Below are 22,364 nucleotides of genomic sequence, written 5' to 3'. Positions count from 1 at the left end.
ATAACTCCTGGCAGGATTTGAGGGACCATATGAGGTGCTGGGAATTAATTCTGGGTTAGCCACATGCAAGCAAGTGCCAAGATCACTGTATTATTTCTCTGGATCCTGTTAAGATTGAGAAACTACATTTGTATTCACATTGATGTCATTTCTGATACATGATTTGTTTTTCCAGTAGGAAGTGCTATAGCTCTTGAGTTGGAGTTTAGACCCATTTTTAAGTCCTTCTGTTATGAATATGCAGAGGTTTTGTGGGTGAGGAAGAAAATGGAGATAAAATATTTTGTTCACTGTCCTTGGTGGGCCAGATCAGCCCGAGTATAAAATCTCTCCTCTTGTGAGTCAGTAGTTCTTTGTTGGGGGATGGGGAGATTTATACCTGGTAATACTAAGGGGTTACTCCTTCACTCAATAATCTGCACTCAACAATCACTCCTGGCACTCCTCAAGAGGCCATAGGGATAATGGAGATAGAACATGTGTCAGTCATATAGTGCCTTACCGACTGTGCTATCTCTCTGGTTTCACAGTAGTTCTTAGTATTCAAAGACTATGGTACCAAATCCTTCCTTTGATAGAGCTGTGTGCATGCTTGTGTGTGTGTGTGTGTGTGTGTGTGTGTGTGTGTGTGTGTGTGTGTGTGCGTGTGCATGTGCGTGTGTATGTATGTGTGTATGTAAAAGAATGTCCGGCCTAGAGTCCAAAATTGAGGGAGAGCCTTCTCAGTCTGTAAGTTCTATGATTGAATGACATGGCAAGGGCTTTTTTTTCTTTAAATCACCATGATTCTTGTGATGTAGAGGCTTAGTACTTAGTACATGCACAGGAACACATGACTTTGTTTAGCATGCTAGTTTGCTATAATTGCTGAAATTCAAAGTCTAATTGCTGTATTAACTTTCCAGTAGCTATGCCTTTTCATTCTTAGTGGGAGAGCTTACTATTCTAGAAACTGAGGTCTCCCAAGTCTCAAATATCCCCATAGTTTGCTTTGTAATTTGTGCTATGGTGGCTCACAACTCTTTATTTCTTTCTTTCTTTCTTTCTTTTTCTTTTTTTCTTTTTTTTTTTTTTTGTTTTTTGTTTTTGGTTTTTGGGTCACATCCGGCAGTGCTCAGGGGTTACTCCTGGCAGTCTGCTCAGAAATAGCTCCTGGCAGGCACGGGGGACCATATGGGACACCGGGATTCGAATCAACCACCTTTGGTCCTGGATCGGCTGCTTGCAAGGCAAACGCCGCTGTGCTATCTCTCCGGGCCCACAACTCTTTATTTCTGAATAAAGGAATCTTTTATTCCTTAGTAGTTCTACTTCTGTCACACAATTCCACAAATACCATAGACTTTCTCAAGTACCCATCTCAAAAAATGCTGGATTTCTGAGTATTTAATCAGTTCCTGGTGATAAACTAGAAAGAACTATATAGCTGTATTTCTGGATATTCTATTCAATATTTCATAAATATATTCAAATTAAATTCTATCTGTTTTTTTGAAGAGCTACCAGATTATTTTTTCACTGGATGGCACTTTACTTTCTACATGCAATGTAGAAGCTAGACTTTCCCAACATTTTTACAATTGATCTCGTCTGACTTTTTGATTGTACCCATCAGATTGGATGTGAGGTATTGTCTCATTTTGAGTTTAGAGTGCATTTTTCCTAATAAATAATCATAGTATACAACATATTTTGGTAGAATGTTTGTTACCAGTTTTCTGTATATTTTCTTATAGAAGATATTAAAATTATTTTAATTAACATTAAAATCTATTAAAATTAGTTATGTTTTTAAATTGTAAGATTTTGAAATGTGTTCTTAAATGATTAAATTTCACTGAGTAAAGTCAGCTAGAAGATTGATGAGAACTATTCAGTCTTTGATTAATTAAATGTACCTACAAATTTTCTATGGCTTCAGACATTGACATTTTCTTTCTACCTAATCTGACCTACATCTTTTAATCTCTAATAGTTTTAGATGATATCATTCTCAGCCTGTTGGATCTGAAATTCACCCATATTTGATTTGTTTTCTGACTGTACCTAATTTAACTACTGTAATTGATTTATCACTATACTTTGCATCATATTTATCTTATCCTTTCTCTTTTAAAGCTAGGTCCTCTTCCTTTATCCAGACCAACTTCTTGCTTCTAGCATCTTTTCTATCTGTATTCTAATCTAATTTTACATCCTTTTCCTGATCAAAAATTTTAGTAGTCTGGTTTCAGCTCATTTTGTTCTATTTTGGCTATTTTGTTCATTTCCTAATATATTTAAAAAATGGGACCGAAGTGATAGCACAGTAGGCAGGATGTTTGCCTTGCACAAAGCTGACCCAGGTTCAATCCCTGGCATCCCATATGGTTCCTGAGCCTGCCAGGAGCAATTTCTGAACAAACAGCTAGAAGTAACACCTGAGAACTACAGCCAGGTGTGGCTCAAAAAAAAAACAAACAAAACAAAACAAAATATTATTTCACTAGAATAATTATCTGCTTATTTGTCTATGAAGGATTTTAACTCTAAATATGTAAGAATGTAAAAAAGAATAATTAATATAAGTTGAAATAGTCAAATATATTAAAAGGCAATTGTATCATAAGAAAGTATATATTAGAAAGCTTTTTCAGTATGATTAATAGTATGGAGAAAAACATAGGTCACTTCAGATTAAAATCAAATAGAAAAATTATCTATTGTAATTTGCCTTTTATAAATAGCATTAGCATATTAAAATTCTGTATTTAGACTATTTTTTCATATATTCATGATTAGCAGCAGTGGTAGATCTTTTATTACTGAGTAGTCTCATATTGCCATGTGGTAGAACAGAAAGAGCTTTATTTTGTGGTGAATATTAAGTCAATATATTTTTCCAAATAAATAAAGAGAAAAATTTCCTTTTGAGAAAGCAATTATGTGGCCTAATCCTTAAACAAATGATAAAAACCACAGGGTTAAAAGATTTTCTAGGAGCTCAGATTCTCTGATGTACTTCACCTAAAACTGAGAGAGAATATAAAAGAACTTTTCTTGTAAGTTTATCTTCAAAATGTTACTCTGTGTGTGTGTGTGTGTGTGTGTGTGTGTGTGTGTCTGTGTGTGTGTGTGTGTGTGTGTGTATGTGTGTGACAAAAAACTTTTAAGGTTCTGTGTTCAATAATTCCATAGTTTGGAGATAATGTCAGATACACAGAACTATGTGCAAAAATGAAATAAAATCTTGGAAAGAACATATTTATACCTTTGTCACACAATTCTATAATATTAATTTGGACTATAAAAAAGTAAGTAGACAAAAAATGCTATTTCTAAAATTCAGGACAAATATAAGTGCTGAAATTGTGAAAGGAAAGTAGGCTTAAAAAAAGAAGATGTTTTCAATTTTATAGATTTTTCTCTTGGGCATAATTATAAAGTGACATTCAAGTGCAACCACTGAAGTCCCTATTTTTTCATCACAAAATTCAAAGACATCAGCAAAACCACCTATGTCAGTAATAAAAATAAAAGGTCTTTGACTTTTTAAATGTTATCATACTGTCACAGTGGAATAAAATTAGCTTGAAAAATGATCTAACAGTACATGATGCAGTTCATTATGTATAACAGCAACAGCGGTGGTTTCCCAGCGTTCATAAGGCTGCTCCATTAAATTTACCTCCAGTCAATAATTAGGAGTCCACAAATAAACTTGGGCAATTAAATCAATACTGCCAGGCAATTATATTCCAGAGTCCAGGCTCAGTGGCACAAAAAGGCACTATATCAAACTGCAGTATTAAGTGGTCTAATGCTGTTTTCAACAGGATTTTTTTCACCCTAACTGGACTGAATAAGCATCCATCTAGATAACCTAGAATGTATTTCTTATATCCACATATTAGTAACAAAAAAGAAAACAGTTTACTTTTAGTGTTGCTAGAGTAAAATTTAAGAAATACTTATTCATATGAATTTTTCTTTTTAATTTCACAACTTATAATACAACTATCATATTAAATAAAAGGTTATATGTATAGTTGGACATAAAATTCACTCTAAAGTTTATTATTCAAATTCTTTTTTCAGATGAACAAAAATGTCTCATAGTAGTCATGCCTGAATTCCTGTAATGTGCCAGACAAGGGTTGGTGTTAGGTCACAATATGGTTAAGAAATGATCTTTCTTTTGAAAAACAAGCTTCACTCTAATGAAGTGAAGCTTCATTTTCCTAGCACTAACACATCTTTAATCAAAAGATCATCATTTACCTCCTATTCCATTCAAGTGATTCTGAATGATGTCTCAAAATATGTAAAACTGACAATTAAAATTATTTTATTGTATACGAGCATTCCAAAATTTGGGAAGTTTTTATTTGGGAAGTTTTTATTTGTTAATATGAATGAAAAATAGCTGAATTTAACATCATCTTTGATTTTTTTCTTGACATTAAATATTTACAATGCCTTTCCTAAACTCATCGGATCTTTCTGTTTTGTCTTTATACTATTTGAGAAATATATTTTACATGTTTTTATTTCTAGTTCATTTATAAAAGACAATTAGGATAAGCCAAAAAATAAAAACCCCAAACCAACCCTATAACACAAAAGTTTTAGAATACATTACACTCTGTCAGTGATGTCAAAACAAAAGCTGGCTATGACTAGAAAAGCAGGGCTCTCACCTGCCAATAAACTGCCCTTGATCACTTACAAGAGGGGCGCCTCCCAGTAGACTATCTGTGTATTAAAAAAAATACTTGAAAGGGAAGAAAAAGTATCACACAGGTCACAGCAGCAGTCTCAATGGACCCCTCAGGGACTTCAACTCGTCTTGGTCTTGTCATCCTCTATGCAGCTTTCCATTCGGCCCAGAAAATGTCGATAGGAAAATGTTTGAGGGGCCTCTGGTGGAAATTTTTTCATTCTTTCTGCATTGACAGGATGCCAAATCAATATTTACTTCCCACTAACAAGCAGCTCGAGGTCTCAGTAGAAAATATTGTAGAGAATGCGGGAAGACACAGTAATAAACAGCTGTCTGGCTGTGAGGAAAACATGAATTGACTGGAAACAGGTCCATAGTAAAAGGTCACTGAAACCCATGAACTCCTCAGGTGTCCATATCAACTACTAACTTTAAAGACACATAATAAAGAATCTCTTTTCCTAAGAGGAATGAGAGAATGGATCCTTTTCTGTCTAGCAAGTATAAAAGTTGACTCAATAATTTAATTAATGCATTTGCTAAGACTCATGTTGGCTCTATCCCAAGGCATTTGTTGCATTTGTTCAGTACAGGAGTACAAATAGAGGGTTAACTTTTCTGACTACATACTATAGTACTTCTTTACCTATAACAGAAATAAATAACAAGCATTTCAAAAAGTTAGACATCTACAATTTTCATCTGGAAGTTTTCAAAAATGAAGTAGAAAAATGAAATACCTGTCCTTCAAGAAGTTTCTGAATGTACAACAGCCATTCCTTGTCATTTTCAGCATCTACCTTTGACTTTTCCATTTCCTAAAGGAAGAAAAGAAAAAACAGTGGTGTAAAATATATTTATATAAACTTTATCACATTATCATACACTAAATATAGAAACTTGTTGAATGTGATTCAAAAAAGTGACCTATTTTACCAAAATAGAGAATATTCAAACCTATATTTTTTCATTTTTATTACAAATACTTAAAAAAGTAAAATATAAGTCTATATTTATATATTTTGTAACGTACCTTAAAGGTATTTAATTCTGCCTTTAAGAACAGCTAAAGATAGGGATATAAGCAGAGGTGAAAATAGTGGAAATAAGATGTAATTATATAAAAGAATCAATGGAATAACATGGAGCACACTATTTAAAAATTTTGACTTAATAAATAAGGAGAAATTCCTACAATTACAAACCAATTAGACCAATCATGCATATAAAGCATTCATCAACTTAGTCATAGGCAATGAATATTCCTACTAAAGTAGTGTGTCATTAAATATTTCTACCTATAAATTATCAATAAATAAGCATGAGGTATTTAATATTCAATTTTTCACTGAAAATAATAATTCAGAACACATTTATAAGAATGTGTACTCCAAAAATATAAGATTTTGGAAAATTCAACATTCCAACATTTGTTGAAATTCAGTGCATGTCAGGTTAGGTACATGTAAGAGATTTTGAGTTTTTTTTTTTTTTTAACATGTGTTTACTGAAGTTCAGTGTACTTAGAGAAAACAAATCAGGTGGTGAGGGCTTTGCTGGCAATTCTCTAAACTCTATACCTCTGAAAGAGTCAATGATCTGTGAAATAAACTGAGAACTACATTTACATCTAGTAAATATATCAAGGTACACTGATTCAAAGTACTACTTTTCACAGTATAGTATGGTTCTATTTGCCTTTAAATCAACATAAGGAAAAAATTTGGGGGGTGGGGGAACACCCATCTGCTACTCTCAAATTGCTCCTGGAAGCCTCTGGGGACTATATGAGGTGCAGGGAATCAAACCCAGGTTGGCTTCCTATAGGAAACTTCTTGTAAGAAGCACCTTACCCGCTGTGTTATCACTCTGGTCCCATACATAAAGATTTTCACTAGAGATTGCATGGAATGTAGATTGCAGTCTTTGTACTATGGCTCCAGATCGTTTTGTTCAAGATCAGGCATCATTTCCTTTACAGAAAGGTGTCATCAAATATTTGAGACTAGGGAAATTCTTTTCTAAGACAAAAGCTCAAAAATAACACTTTCTAACGTGTTTATTTAGAAAAAATAGATCCTCCCCCCCAATTTATAAGGCCAAAGAGAGCATCTTTCAGAGTGTACAATATGGTGGCCTTGTCTTTCAGAATATGTATTTGTATTTGTGTATAGATATATGCACACACATAAAGAATAGGGCTAAGTATACTTATTTAAAAATCATAAGCAGGGCCCGGGCGGTGGCGCTAAAGGTAAGGTGCCTGCCTTGCCTGCGCTAGCCTTGGACGGACCGCGGTTCGATCCCCCGGTGTCCCATATGGTCCCCCAAGCCAGGAGCAACTTCTGAGCGCATAGCCAGGAGTAACCCCTGGGCGTTACCGGGTGTGGCCAAAAAAACAAACAAAAAAAAATCATAAGCAATGATGGAAACATCAATCTTGAATTTATGTTATTTGATTATCAACAAATTTTGTTTTTATTTTATGAAGTAAAAAATTTGTTAAAAGGGAAACAAAAGAAAACACATTTCTGAGAGAACTCAGGTTCTCCAGAAAAAATGATTCATGAATTAACAGAAATGAAGTTAGGATGGGGTGATTGCAGAGTAAAATATGACTAATCGATACACTTAAATCAGATGTTTGTCTATCATACATGTCACCTTTGCCAGAGATATGATTGCCTGTGTGCCTTTTATTCAAAACTATATTTGGCAGTGTTATAGCAATTAAAATATCAGAATTTGGTACAAAGTCATATGCTGTGGCATATGGGAAAAATAGAAAACAGATTATTCACTTTCTTAAAAAGATAAAATAATTTGTCTGCAGGACAAATTTTACTATTTTTCAAAAATTTCTGGTAGTACAAAAATCTTTTTCAAACTAGAAATGTGCTCTACTCCAGAAATTTTTGAAGAACTGGGGAAGAGGCTAAAAAATATTTTTTTATAAATATATGTAAATTCACGGGCTGGAGTGGTAGCACAGTGGTAGGTCATTTGCCTTGCACACGACTGACCCAGGACGAACCTGGGTTCAATCACTATTATCAATACATATGGCCCCTTGATCAGGAGCGATTTCTGAGCTCAGAGCCAGGGCTGATCCTTGAGTGCTGGCAGGTGTGTCCCAAAAAACAAACAAACAGAAGTAAATCCATGTTTTATTTACTCATTTAGAAAATAAATATTGGGAAGCTATTAGTAAGTATCACCAGTTCTTTAATATTTTCAAAGGACAATTAATAATATTATTTGAAGCTATTAGTAGACCAAGATTAAGTATTCTTAGTGGCAATCACTATGGTAAAAAAGCAATGCTCTCCCTAGAAGAGACATTGTGATGATACAAAGATCTACAACAACATGTACATCAACTCATTAGAAAGGCACATTTTATTTTATTTTATTTTATTTTATTTTTTGTTTTTGGGCCACACACAGTGACACTCAGGTTATGCACTCAGAAATCACTCCTGGCTTGGGGGACCATATGGGATACTAGCGCACACAAGGCAGGCACCTTACCGCTTGCGCCACCGCTCCAAAGGCACATTTTAATCACTTAGAAAAGGGCTAGAGTGATAGCACAGTGGGTAGGGCATTTGCCTTGCATATTGCTGAACCAGGTTTGATCCCTGGCATCCCATATGGTTTTCAGAGCCTGCCAGTAAGTGATTTCTAAGAACAGAGCCCAGAGTCACCCATGAGCACTGAAGGTGTGGCCTCCAAAACAAACAAAAAAGTGCTTCTTGGAGGCTAGAATGATAACTGAGCAGGTCGGATGTTTGCCTTGCATATGCAACTGACTGGGTCAAATCCTCTTTCTCATCCCATATAGTTTCCAGAGACTGCCATGAGTGATTCCTGAGCCAGGAGTCACTAACCCCTGAGCATTGCCGGGTATGACCCAAAACTAAAAAAAGAAAGAAAATAATATGCTTCTTTAAGTTGATCAATTATTATAAGTTTCACTATAAAAGCCAATAGATTAATTAATTTTTATTTAATTAAAAATATTACAGGAGGAAAACATCCTCAATTGGTGACTCAGTTTATCTAAGTCCTTTTAATCTTAATTAAAAATAGTAATTTAGGGGCCGGCGAGGTGGTGCTAGAGGTAAGGTGTCTGCCTTGCAAGCGCTAGCCAAGGAAAGATCGAGACCCTGGTTCGATCCCCTGGCATCCCATATGGTCCCCCCAAACCAGGAACAATTTCTGAGTGCTTAGCCAGGAGTAACCCGAGCATCAAATGGGTGTGGCCCGAAAAACAAAAAAAATTAGTAATTTAGATACATGATTAATCAAATTAAATAAAATGTAGACTGCAAGAGGGATACAATACTTGAATAACAGAATTCATTTTTTAAAATAAATAATTTCTTTATTGAAGCACCCTAGTTACAGAAATGTTCCTAGTTGGGCTTCAGTCATTGAATATACACCACTCTTCACCAGTCCAAGTTTCCTGCCACCAATGCCACCCTAGTCTCTCTCCCACACCCTGTCTCTCAATCTCACTATCATTGTCCTGGTAGTAGTCAGTAAGGTTAGTGCTTTAACTGCACTCAACACTCTGTGGCAAGCTTCATATCATGGCCTCCTTCTCCCAGCCCATCTCTTTTGTTTCTGTATATTATTACCATACTGTCTTTTGTTATTCTGATATCCCTCAGATGAATGAGACTATTCTATATCAATCCTTCTACCTCATTTCACTCAGCATAATAGTCTTCATGTCCATCCATGTATATGCAAATTTCATGCTTTGTTTTTTCATAATGGCTGCATAGTATTCCATTGTGTAGATGTACCATTGTTTCTTTAGCCACTCAATTGTTGTGGGACACCTGGGTTGTTTACAGATTCTCACAGTTATAAATCACAGTGTGATAAACATAGGAGTGCAGAGGGCAATTTTTGTATTACAATTTTTACAAAGAAATATATTTGTAAAATACATTTTACAAGTAAAAATGTATTTTTGGGGGGCACACCCGTTGATGCCCAGGGGTTACTCCTGGCTATGAGTGCAAAAATCGCTCCTGCTTTGGGAGATCATATGGGATGCTGGGGGATCAAACCTGTTCGTTCTAGGCTAGCGCTTGCAAGGCAGACGCCTTACCTCTAGCACAACCACTCCAGCCCCAAATAAAAATGTATTTTTTACAAATAAACATGCCTAATTTATTCTAACAAACTTATAGTCACTGTTTATACAAAGAGAATTTCTACTCTATGGAGAATAATACTTATCTGTGAAATAAAGTGATATATTTACAACTAGTAAATATATCAAAGTACACTGATTCAAAGTACTAATTTCTCAGTATAGTATGGTTCTATTTAAGTCTTTAAATCTACATAAGGATTTTTTTTGGGGGGAAACATCCATCTGCTACTCTCAAATGGCTCCTGGAAGCCTCTGGGGACCATATAGGGTGCTGTTTTATGTTTCTAGGATATATCCATATGAGTTTTATTATTGGATCATATAGTAGATCAATTTCCAGTTTTTTTGAGGAATATCCACATTGTTTTCCAGAAATGCTGGACTAGACGGCATTCCTACCAGCAGTGAATGAGAGTTCCTTTTTCTCTGCATTCATGGCAGCACTGGTTAATAACAAGAATTCTAATGTATATATTAAGCTTATTTATATATGGCATAACTAAATTATTCATCTTTTTAGTAATTATCTTGATGCTTATTTCATTGAAATTGCAACTCTTTATTATTACCTTCAAGATGAGCATCTAAGAATTAAATAACAAAGACATATATTTAAACTCAAAAGATAAATATTGAAATGACCTTACCACTTCATCTTCTGTGTCCAATATTTCCTCTAGATCTGACCTTGAAATGTTCAAGATAGAAGCTGCCAAAGTCTGTGCTTTATGGGTTGAAATTTTACATGAACCCTTGTTTCTTTGCATTTTTTTAAGTCCCTTGATCTTTTGCCTTATTTCATGGACATCATTTTGTAGCTCTTTTACTAAAGCCTGTAATTATTTAAAAGAACATGGAAATCATAAATAAAGATAAAGTCTCATAACAAAACTAAAGATACTAGCAAAAAATCCTTATTAGATTTATTCCATTTTATTTAAATTGCAATAATGTTTAAAAATATTTTAAGTAAAATTTCATTATCACCTTATATAATTTCCAGTTGTATATACTGTCAGAATGCAGAATGACATTTATTTATTTATTTATTTATACAGCAATGACTAATTTACTTACTGTATAAAAACCAATTTGCCCAATTCTTTCAGATTCACTAACTAATCTTGGTTGATACTTGCAACAATCAGGCTCCATTTTATTGTGCCAAAGTAGAGCTATTCCTATTAGTTAAACTGATACAAGTCAATTCTATTTATTTTAAAATATCTACCTATTAGCAGTAACTAATTATAAAACTCGTTTAATTATTACATAAACAGATGAAACATGACTATAGTTTCAATTTATTAAAATTGGATTAGCAATGTCTGGAAAAACTTGATGAAGACAGTTTGGGTAAAAGTGCAGTTAGATTATATGTGGGCAAAACAGCAACAAAAGAATAGGAATATACAGAAGAATTTATGATTGCCTTTCTTTAAGTTTTTCATTCAGAAATTAATAAATGCTATCTCAAACCATATTTCATGGAATGTGTACTCAGCTGTGTGAGCTGTAGACGTGCTAGATTTTTTGGGAACTGATTAATTTTGTGTCTCTAATCATTTTGTAATAAGAAGATTCATATATAGAAATTTTAAATCTTAATAATATATACTTGAGGGGCCGGTGAGGTGGCGCTAGAGGTAAGGTGTCTGCCTTGCAAGCAGTAGCCAACCACGATTCGATCCCAAGGCATCCCATTTGGTCCCCACAAGCCAGGGGCAATTTCTGAACGCTTAGCCAGGTGTAACCCCTGAGCATCAAATAGGTGTGGCCCAAAACCCAATATATATATATATATTTTTTTTTTTACTTGAAAGTATGACATCTGGGTCAAAGGGCAAGACAGTACTAGAGGTTTATACTAAGGTAAATAAGTTAGTCACAAAAAACAATTAGACCTTTTATTTTATTTATGTAGAGAAGTGAATGAAGAGAAAATGAGTAATGGTGATTATCAGAGGATGGAGGTAGAGAAGATAAGGTAAATTGTTCAATGGCCAAAGAGCTTCAAATCTGCAAGATAAAAATGTTTGGGAGTGGAGCCAGATAAACTGTATAGCATATAAGGCATTTATCTTGTAAGCATCCAACCCATATTCAATCCTCGGCACCCAAAATGGTCTGCAAGAGTCCAAAGCATCATTGAGTATGCCCCTCAAAATCAAACCAAATAAATATAAGTTAAGAAAGAAAAATAAAATGATGGGAGAGCTATTAAACTTACAAATTAAGCCTTTCAGAATAGCTTTGAAATTAATTATCTTATTTACAATATTTATTCTGCCCATATTCCTCCCATGTATATGCATATTTAGTTCTATTTATGTCTTTTAGTTTTCTACAGTTTGCTTTAAAGCTTTCTTGGATTTATGAAAAAGTGTAGTCCTAAACATTTAAAATGTCCTTTTATTATTATAAGTAAAACATTTTATTGTATTTTCAATATATTATTGTAAAATATATTGAAGTTGTTACACAGATCTTATTTTGAACTCCTTGCTGAATTTCTGGTTAGCCCTAATATATGATCACGTATGATTATAATATTTTTGAATCACCGCTGGAGAATTTCAAGGGCCAATCCCTGTGAGAATGAGATGGTTGGAAACCATGCTACGCTGAAGATCATACCTAGACCTTCCACATGCAAACTCCAGTCATGAGCCATCTCCAGCTCTATGATGATTCCTTTGTATTTTCAAGGCTCACAAATATATCTTTGATAATAATAGTTTGGCTATACTTCTGATAATTGTATTATTTTATTTATTCACATTTCAGGACTGTTAGAACAAGTATCAATAACAGCATTAAAAGAGACATCATGAGGCTGGTGAGGTGGCGCTAGAGGTGAGGTATGTGCCTTGCAAGAGCTAGCCAAGGAGAAGGACTGCGGTTCCATCCCCGGCGTCCCATATGGTCCCCCCAAGCCAGGGGCAATTTCTGAGCACTTGGCCAGGAGCATCAAACGGGTGTGGCCCGAAAAACAAAAACAAAAAACAAAACAAAAAAAAAGAGACATCTATGACTCTTTTCTTAGTGGAACTTCTAAGACTGCACATGAAAAATTATATTTAATACAAGATTCTCAGATGTATCATCTATCTTAAGTCAAGAAGATACAGAATTGGTTACTATAGTCAACAAAGTAGCTAAATATGCTGTAAGTTTATTTAACATTTTGTGAATAATTTAACAATAATAATTCAAGTTTTTATAACATCTCTATAATTTGGGGATCCTAATATCCTTTTTACATTGTAAGTTATTCTCTGTTACTTCTAAGAATCTAAATGGCTCACCACCACATATTATTGTCTGGATTATATTGAAGATATGAACATTTATCTTATTTTTAAAGCACTAGTAACTAAAATACATCATTTCCACACTCACCTCACTATACAGAATTTAGTTGCCTTACTTCAAAAAATAAGTAAAATAAAATAATGATATATGTGAGGAAATTTTTTAGAAACCAAGTGCCTAGTTAAAATTTTTATATAGAGAGAGCTAAAAATATATAAATATATATTTAGCTAAAAAGTAGACTTGGCAATGGCAAGTTTGTTGAAAGGTTCTTTTTGTTTTGTTTTATTTTTTTACATCTATAACAGATAGCTATTAATTATCTACACAGACTCCAATATTCAATATTTTAATCTTATTAACATTGATATTATTAGCATATGAGATCTATCATTATTTTACTCACGTCCCTCCCCCAAGGACAAAAACACTTTTTCTTTCTTTTCCACTTCCTAACTTCCCAATTCAGTTGTGTGGGTCATTTCTCCCAAGATGTTGCCTTTGGAAGGATCTTCATTGCTACCTTGCTATGTATCTTTAAGTTCCATATATGAGGCATTCTGTAGCTATTCCTTTTATTATGACTTCATTCAGCCTGATATCCTCTATATATTTTGTATATATACCACAGATTCTTCCTTTTTGTTTGATTTTGGGCCAAATTATGCAAGTAACACTGAGGGCTTACTACTAGCAATGTGTTCTGGTATCACTTCTAACAGAGATTGAACTCAGGTTGGCAGCATACAAGGTAAACACACTACTTACTGTTCTATTGCTCCAGCCCCTACATACCAGATATCTTAATCTGTGGTTGAATCTTTAGATTGTTTCCATGTATAGCTATTAAACTAAGTCCAGTGATGAACATAAGTGTGCTTATATAATTTAGAATTAACATTCCTGTGTTTTGGGAATAGATGCCAACAATTGATAGAACTATGTCATGTGGCAGTTATGTTCCTATTTTTGAATAGCTGTCTCCAATGCTTTCCATTGAGGCTGAACTAGATTAAAAACCTTCCTGGAAAACTAAATAACATACTGCTAAATAAAAATGGTTCAAAGAGGAAACCTAAGAATAAATCAAAATATTCTTTGAAACTAATGTGAAAGAAGACATCAAGGACAAGAATCTATAGGACACATGGGACCAGAGAGATAGCGTGGAGGTAAGGCGTTTGTTTGCCCTGCATGCAGAAAGATGGTGGTTCGAATCCCAGCATCCCATATGGTCCCCCAAGCCTGCCAGGAGCAATTTCTGAGCATAGAGCCAGGAGTAATGCCTGAGCGCTGCCGGGTGTGACCCAAAAACCAAGAAAAAAACTTAAAAAAAGAATCTATGGGACACAAAAGTAGTACTATAAGGAAAATTTATAGCTATTCAACGTACACCAACAAAGGCCTCAAATCATCCACTAACCTTTATGCTACAGAAACTAGAAAAAGAACAACAAATAAATCCCAAAGCAAGTAAGAAATCAGTAGTTAATAAAAAATTATAACAGAAATCAATGATTTAGAAAATAAGAAAATAATAAAAAGTGTCAATGAAAAGCAAAGTTTATGCCATCAAACTCGAGAACCTAAGAAATGGACAAATTCACAAGATTAAACAGAGGAAAAAGGAAACCTGAATAAACTAATCTCAAGTATAGAAATGGAACAGTAATTTAAAATCTCCCAAGAACAAAAGCCCAGCACAGATGGAGTCACTCAACTAATGAGTTCTATCAAAACTTCAAAGAACAGTTAGTGTTTATACTTCTCAAGTTTTTTTTATAATACTGAGGAAATAGGTATTCTCTATAATCTTTTCTATGAAGATAATAAAATATTGATGCTAAACAGACACTATTAAAAAAGAAAATTAGAGACCAATGACCTGATGAATACTGATTTTTGACAAAATTTCAGTGAAGCAAATCCAACAATATATTCAAAGAATTATACTCAATGAACAGTCGGGCTCATCAGAAGGATGCAGAATGGTCAATTAATGCAAAACACCATATTAACAAAAAGAATGATAAAAATCATATAGTCATATCAATAAGTCCAGGGAAAATGTCTGACAAGATGAGATACCCACTCACAATACAAATTCTCCAATAAATAAAAAAAAAACTTATCAAGAAAGTAATGGCCATCTAAAACAAACACACAGACAATATCATACTCAAAAGTGAAAAATTGAAAGCCTTTTCCTGATTTTCAGGTACAGTGTAAAGATGTCAATTGTCAATTCTCTTATTGAACATAGTTTAGAAGTTCTCACTACAGCAATCTGATAAGAAAACTATATCAATGGGGAGAACAACAATCTCTGTCCATAGCATGATTTTTATATTAAAAATATTATATGATTAAAATATGTTGAAATTAATGAATTCAATAAAATTGAAGAATATCAAGTTTCAAAAATAGCAAAGACTTATACACAAAATTAGTTGCCCTTCTATATACTAATAGCAAAACATGTCAAAAGATAAAGCTGATTTATAATCGTCCCCAAATAATAAAACTGTAAATGTAATTAAGGAGGTGAAAAAAATCTATGCACCAAAAACTATTAAGGCATTAATAAAAAAATTGAAGACACATGGGTTCGGAATGATACATAGTGGTAGGGCATTTGCCTTGCACGAGGATAGACCTGGGTTCAATCCCCGGCATCCCATATGGTCCCCCTAGCCAGGAGTGATTTCTGAGCTCATAGCCAGGAGTAACTCTGAGTATCACCGGGTGTGGTCCCCCAAAATTGTTAAAACAAATTAGAAGATACAATAAATGAAAAAATATCCTGCACTCATAAGCTGCAAAGCTTAATACTGTCTGCCTTGCGCACGCTAGTCTAGGACGGACTGCAATTCAATTCCCCAGGCATCTCATATGGTTCCCCAAGCCAGGAGCGATTTCTGAGAGCATAGCCAGGGGTAACCCCTGAGCGACACAGGGTGTGGCCAAAAAAACAAAAAAAAATTAATACTGTTATAGGGTTTATATTATGCAACCCATTTTTAATGTTCAACACAATCCCTATAAAATTCCATTGATAGTATTCATAGAAAAAGAAAAAATATTAAAATTTGTATAAAAACATGAACTATTTTGACTACCTAAAATAATCCTGATAAAGAATAAATCTTTAGGCAGCACAATTTATGATTTTAAACTATACATAATTCAATAGAAAAATGAACCAAAAGATCCAATTTGGAAATGGACAACCTGAATACTTTTTTAAAGATCATATATATGTGACCTATGAGCACAGGAAAAGTTTTCAACTTCACAATCATCAGTATGTTATTTATAGAAGAAATAAAATATTAAAAATCCTTGAGAATATACGGAAGGGGAAAGGAGCTCTTGTAGATTGCTGGCAGACATTTAGAATATGTCACCCTAGAAAGCATTAAAGAGAATCCTTAAAGAAATAAAAATAGAATAAGACTACAATCCTATATCTGAGTAATGTTGACAGAAAAAAACCAGTGTTTATATCTGATATCTAGACTCACAGATTCTTTGCAACATTATTTACAATAGGTAAGGCATAGAAATAATCTAAACAATCTATAAGTCATCAATGGTTGAATAGATTAAAAAAATCAGATCATACAATTCAGACTTTGCAAGGAAGGAGTAAGCCCTGAGCACACCTGGATGTGTGGTCCAGAAGCATTAATAATAATAAAACAATAATAATAAAAAGCATTCATTTTTTGTTGCATACAAAATGGACTGATATTTGATGTGGGGAAATAATTCTGCCTCTTGTGAAAATATGGATGAATCTTAGCATTATACTTAATTAAGTCATTCAAGGCAGAGATAGGCAAATATACTGTGATTTCACTTATATATAGATTCTTAAAAAGTCAAATTCAGCATAGAAAAAGGTAGAGGTTTAAGATGGTGCAGATAAAATATTATTAAAGGAGTAAAAATCCAGTTTTAAAGAAATAGTGATAAGGATCTAATGTATAAAGATATATACTATAGATAATAAAATATACATGATAATAATCTGTACAGAATGATTCCTGTTCCATGTATGTAGAAATGATGTATATTCTTTAAATATGATCATTAAAGCTTTCATTTGAATATATAGTTACTTTGAGGGGGGAGAGAATACCCAACACTATTCAGTGATTATCCATGGCTCTATTCTGAGGGATCACTCCAGGTGATGCTCAGTGGACTACATGTGGTTGCAGGGATATAAATGGGGTCAGTCTCAGATAGGCCAAATACCTTTTTCTTTACATTAGGTTTTCAGGGTTTCTCTAGGCCTAATTGTTCTTCTTTGACAAGCAAATAATACTGAAGAGAATAAATTTGGCGTGACTCATATACAAGCACTTCTATCTGCCTTAATAAGAGATTAATCAAATAGTGCTAACAGATCTAGAAATTTCCATGTGTATTTTATTTGATCATTAAGAAAATTCAAAGCCTCAATTCTATTACATACATCCACCCTAGATGATAGTCATTTGAAATTCCCTGAGGACAAAATCTCATATTCAAGACTAGATCTAGAACATATCCCCAACTATTTGATTATCTGGTTGTGCCCTAATGAATAAATGAAAAGACTAAAGGGAACAGATTTTCCACAACAGGATCAGAAAAGTTAATAAAACAAATAATATTTACTAAGTACTTTGTATACATGATAATAATCTGTACAGAATGATTCCTGTTCCATGTATGTAGAAACAATGTATGTTCTTTAAATATGCTCATTAAAGTATATGTAGAAACCCTTTTTTTGGAAGCAGGTTTGTTTGGTCCACATCCAGTGGGGCTCAGGGGTTACACTACTTTGTACTCAGGACTTGGTAGGACTCAAGGGAACATATGGGATACCAGGGAGCAAAATTGGATTGCCTGTGTACAAGGCAAGCACTTTAACCCTTTTACTATCACTCTAGCCCAGAAATTTCTTACTTTCAGTGTGTTCAATATGATCAGTGATTGTTTACAATTTCAGCAGTTCCAGACTAAAACAATCTGGAGCCTAAACCAACTTGAGGGCATAAAACCTTCACCAAACGACCCATCTTAACCTCAGGAGCCAGAAAAGCTTTGTGATGCAGAATTCAGAAAGGTGGATGGCTTCCTGATGGGGAAGGAACACCCTAGGAGAAAGTCACCACCTCTGAATGAAAATCCACTCTAAGAATATCAAAAGATCACCTAAAACTCTAAACACATCCTCTTGGCAACAACCCAAGGGATTACATTTAGAGGAAAAGTTTCTTAAACTGTATATAAATCATACCAGTGGAGGAAAAGGTGTGCATTTGACACATCTCATCTTGAGATGTGTGTTTACTTTCTTTAGAGCACATTTTTCTATTCTGAGGAAATTGCCTACACACAAATCCCTGCTTGGGCTGTGTACTTCGCTTTTTCCACTCTGGAACAAACCTGTGTTCTCTCCTGAGTAGGAATCTCTTTTCCTCCCTTCATTGTTTGAATAATTTTGTTTCATTTCACTGTTCTTCCTCTCCTGTTATTATTTTATGTGAGGGAAAGTGAGGGACCTGGAAAACCTAATTAGGATTTAGAACTGGCTTTCCTTTTCTACAAAGGCAATTCCTTGCTCCAACTTTGCTACAACATAGAAATGTGGTGTCAGAGAGCATTTCTCACAATAGGCAGAACAAATAGAGGCCAGATGAGGTTTGAGGACTGCCTCATGGGGATGCTGAAGTATAAGGTCTGATATTGAGGTCTTTCATAAAAGCTAAAGAACTAAATTAAAATGTCACATTCTCAATGGGAATTTAATTTGATAATTTAGTGATCATTATTGCAGGCTGACTCTTTATAAGCACCATGGCACACATTGTGGAGATTGACAATAAGACCTTATCCCTGACACTAAAGAATGCATGACCTACTTATTGGCAACAGATTCATTTGTTAACTAAAGGACATGAGAAAAAAGAAGAAAAAAGGACACTGGACAGAGATTTAAACAACTCACAGTGGAATTAATGGAATGGAGAAAGCATCAGATTCTTGGCACTCAGAGTGTGGAATCCCTAAATAGAGTTGTTTTTACTCCATTTTTTGGAAGAGTAAAGGGAGGAATCCTGTCTCACGGTATTAAAATGCATGGGGTAAGATCTAAAAGGTCCATATAATTACCATCAAACAATATTTTTAGTGTTGAATCTGTCCTTTGCCATCATTCTGAGAATTGGCACTATCTTGTACAGCCTATTTTCTAACTTTATGGGCTCTTCAGTTTTAAGATAATTTAAGATGTAACACACTTGGCAGGTAAACTGGTTGTTTTCCTTTTGTTCTATTGAGTTATTTTACATTGCTCTATCCCTCGCATGAATTTCTATATAGCCTGTGGACTTCGGTTCAAGTATTTCCTCACTTCAATTTGTTTGGACCAGCAAGTTACATGTTCCCTTCTTTGCTTAATTTTCAAGAAAAAATGGAAATGCCTTAATTAGTTTATTTTAAAGCATATCTTAATAAGCAATGTATACACATTAATAAGATGATACTGGGACACAAATTTTGGGCTAGAGAGGGAGAAGACGGACTTGCCTTACATCCTTCCAACCTCAATTTCAAACCCAGGCACCATATATGACCCCCAAACCACACCAGGGGTCACTCTTGAACATAAAGCCAAGAATATGACCTCTTACCACTTACCTCTTACCTCTCTTACCACTGCACAACCTCCCCAAAAGAGAAAATAACATTAAAAAAGAGTGTAAAGCTTTTAACTCAAGGTATAACAAAATAAATCTTTTCCAGAGAAAGTCTTGACTACATAGGTAGTGAGAAGATGCAGTATGATTAGGAAAGATATTCTCCAAATCATCTAAAGCAGACTGTTCAGGCTAAAATAAAGTATAAGTTACATAAACCACAAATAAATCAAACCTTTACAAAAATGGTGAATTCTTCCACTTTATCATTGGCTAACAGCAATTTCTTCTGAGTGCCTTCGAGAACTTGCTCACTCTGCAAAGCTAATTCCTTAAGATGCTTAGATGCTGCTGCTTCAAGTTCTGCTACTGTTGATTCAGTCTCATTTACTTTTGCTACTAGGAAATTAAGCTTGAGGTCCTGCAAAAGACCAGAAATCACAGAATAATCTTTTTTTCATAAACAGATTGTAAAGTTATTATACTCAGAAGAATAAGGGTTTCATTTACTCTCTTAATATATGTCTTAATTTTAAATAGCCAGAATCTGGAACAACCCAGCAGCCCAACAACAGATGAGAGGCTAAAAAACTACAATGAAATACTATGCAGCTGATAGAAAAAAATGAGACCAAAATTTTCCTATACATGGATGGATATAGAGACTATTATGTTGAGTGAAATAAGTCAGAGGGAAAGAGATAAATACAGAATAGTCTCACTCATATGTGGGATTTAAGAAAAATAAAACATAGTATAATGATAGCTCCCAGAGACAATAGAGATGAGGGCTAGAAGGACCAGCCCATGATAACAAGCTTATCACAAAGAGTGGTAAATGTAGTTAGATAAATAACTACACTAATAGTTATCATGACAACGATAGAGAAATACAATGCTTGTCTCGAAGATAGACAGGGACAGGGGGAGGTAGGAAATGGAAGGACAATGGTGGCTGGAAAGTTACACTGGTGAAGGTGGTGTGCATTTTAGGGCTAAAATTATAATCATGTTATAATCATGTTTGAAACCATAAATAAAGAAATCATAAGGAGGGACCAGAGCATTTGCCTTGCACGCAGATGGATGCCCAGGACAACCTGGGTTTGATCTCTGATGTCCCATCAGTGGTTCTCAAACTATGGCCCGCGGGCCACATATTGTATTTGTATCTGTTTTGTTTCTTCATTGCAAAATAAGATATATGCAGTGTGCATAAGAATTCATTCATAAGTTTTGTTTTTACTATAGTCAGACCCTCCAATGGTCTGAGAGACAGTGAACTGGCCCCCTGTTTAAAAAGTTTGAGGACCCCTGTATGGTCTCCAGAACCAGGAGTTATTTCTGAGTGCAGAGCCAGGAATAACCCCTGAGCATTACCAGGTGTGGCCCAAAAATAAAAATAAAAAAGATGATTAAAAAAAAAAGAAATCATAAGCAAATAAATATATATCTTAATTTTAGTTTGAGTACTATCAATGCTTTCATTTTCAATGGGAGAAAATATTTGTACATAAAGCTGACAAGGGCTAATATCCAAGTTATTAAAAAATACATACAACAAAACAAAAAAACAATGAAATAGCAGCACACACCATTGAGAATGGCCTGTGTCAAAAAAGTAAGAAATGACAAGTGTTGGCAGAGATGTGTTGGAAAAAAAAAAACCTTCAATTACTGTTTTTGGCACTGAAATAAAACTACCCAAGGCCAGAGAGACAGCATAGCAGTAGGGTTGCCTTGCACATGACCAACCCAGGACAGACCTGGGTTCAATTCCTGGCATCCCATGAGTCTACCAGGAGAGATTTCTGAGCACAGAGCCCTGAGTGCCACTGGGTGTCCACCCCCCAAAAATATAAACCATAACCTATGGTCCAGTTTTTCTATTCTTTGGAATCTATCCCAGGAATACAAGAATCACTAAAATAAAAAGATATAGGAAAACTTATTTTGCTTTTATTTGGAGCCATGTCTAGTGGTGTTTAGTGGCTACTCCTGGCTCTGTGCTTAGGGAAGAGATTGCTTCTACTGGTGCTCAGGACACCAGGCAGTGTCAGGTATAAATCCAGGATCATAAAAAAGCAATTTAATGTTTGTCACTTTTGGGGGGGTGGTTACTTCTGGCTCTGTGCTCAGAAATTGCTCCTGGCAGGCTCGGGGGAACCATATGGGATGTCAATATTCGAACCACCATCCTTCTGCATGTAAGGCAAATGCTTTACCTCCATGCTATCTCTCTGGCCTCCGTTTGTCACTTTCTCTTTAGCTTAATAAATTTAGATCTTTTTGCAGTGCTATTATAATAGTCAAGACTGGAAATAAACCACATATACAACAAATAGATAAATGGATATAAATACATTGGATATTACTCAGCTGTAAGAAAAGAGAACTCTTAGGGCATGAGAAATAGTACAGATGGTAAGATGTTTGCCTTGCATATGGCAAATATGAGATTGAACCCTTGTAC

At 34.5% G+C, this 22,364-nt stretch overlaps 1 protein-coding gene across 1 annotated transcript in view; it reads right to left on the bottom strand.

The window, feature by feature from the left end:
• CNTLN (centlein) overlaps window positions 1-22,364 on the bottom strand; it is a 225,146-nt gene that overhangs the window by 10,764 nt on the left and 192,018 nt on the right. Inside the window, 3 exon segments of the mRNA XM_049769389.1 lie at window positions 5,443-5,520; window positions 10,526-10,711; window positions 20,127-20,312. Of these exon segments, the coding sequence (XP_049625346.1) occupies window positions 5,443-5,520; window positions 10,526-10,711; window positions 20,127-20,312 (450 nt within the window).

This window comes from Suncus etruscus, chromosome 1 (genome assembly GCF_024139225.1).
Source record: "Suncus etruscus isolate mSunEtr1 chromosome 1, mSunEtr1.pri.cur, whole genome shotgun sequence".
In the NCBI taxonomy this organism is placed as follows: Eukaryota; Metazoa; Chordata; class Mammalia; order Eulipotyphla; family Soricidae; genus Suncus; species Suncus etruscus.
This window is presented reverse-complemented; position numbering and strand designations above follow the sequence as displayed.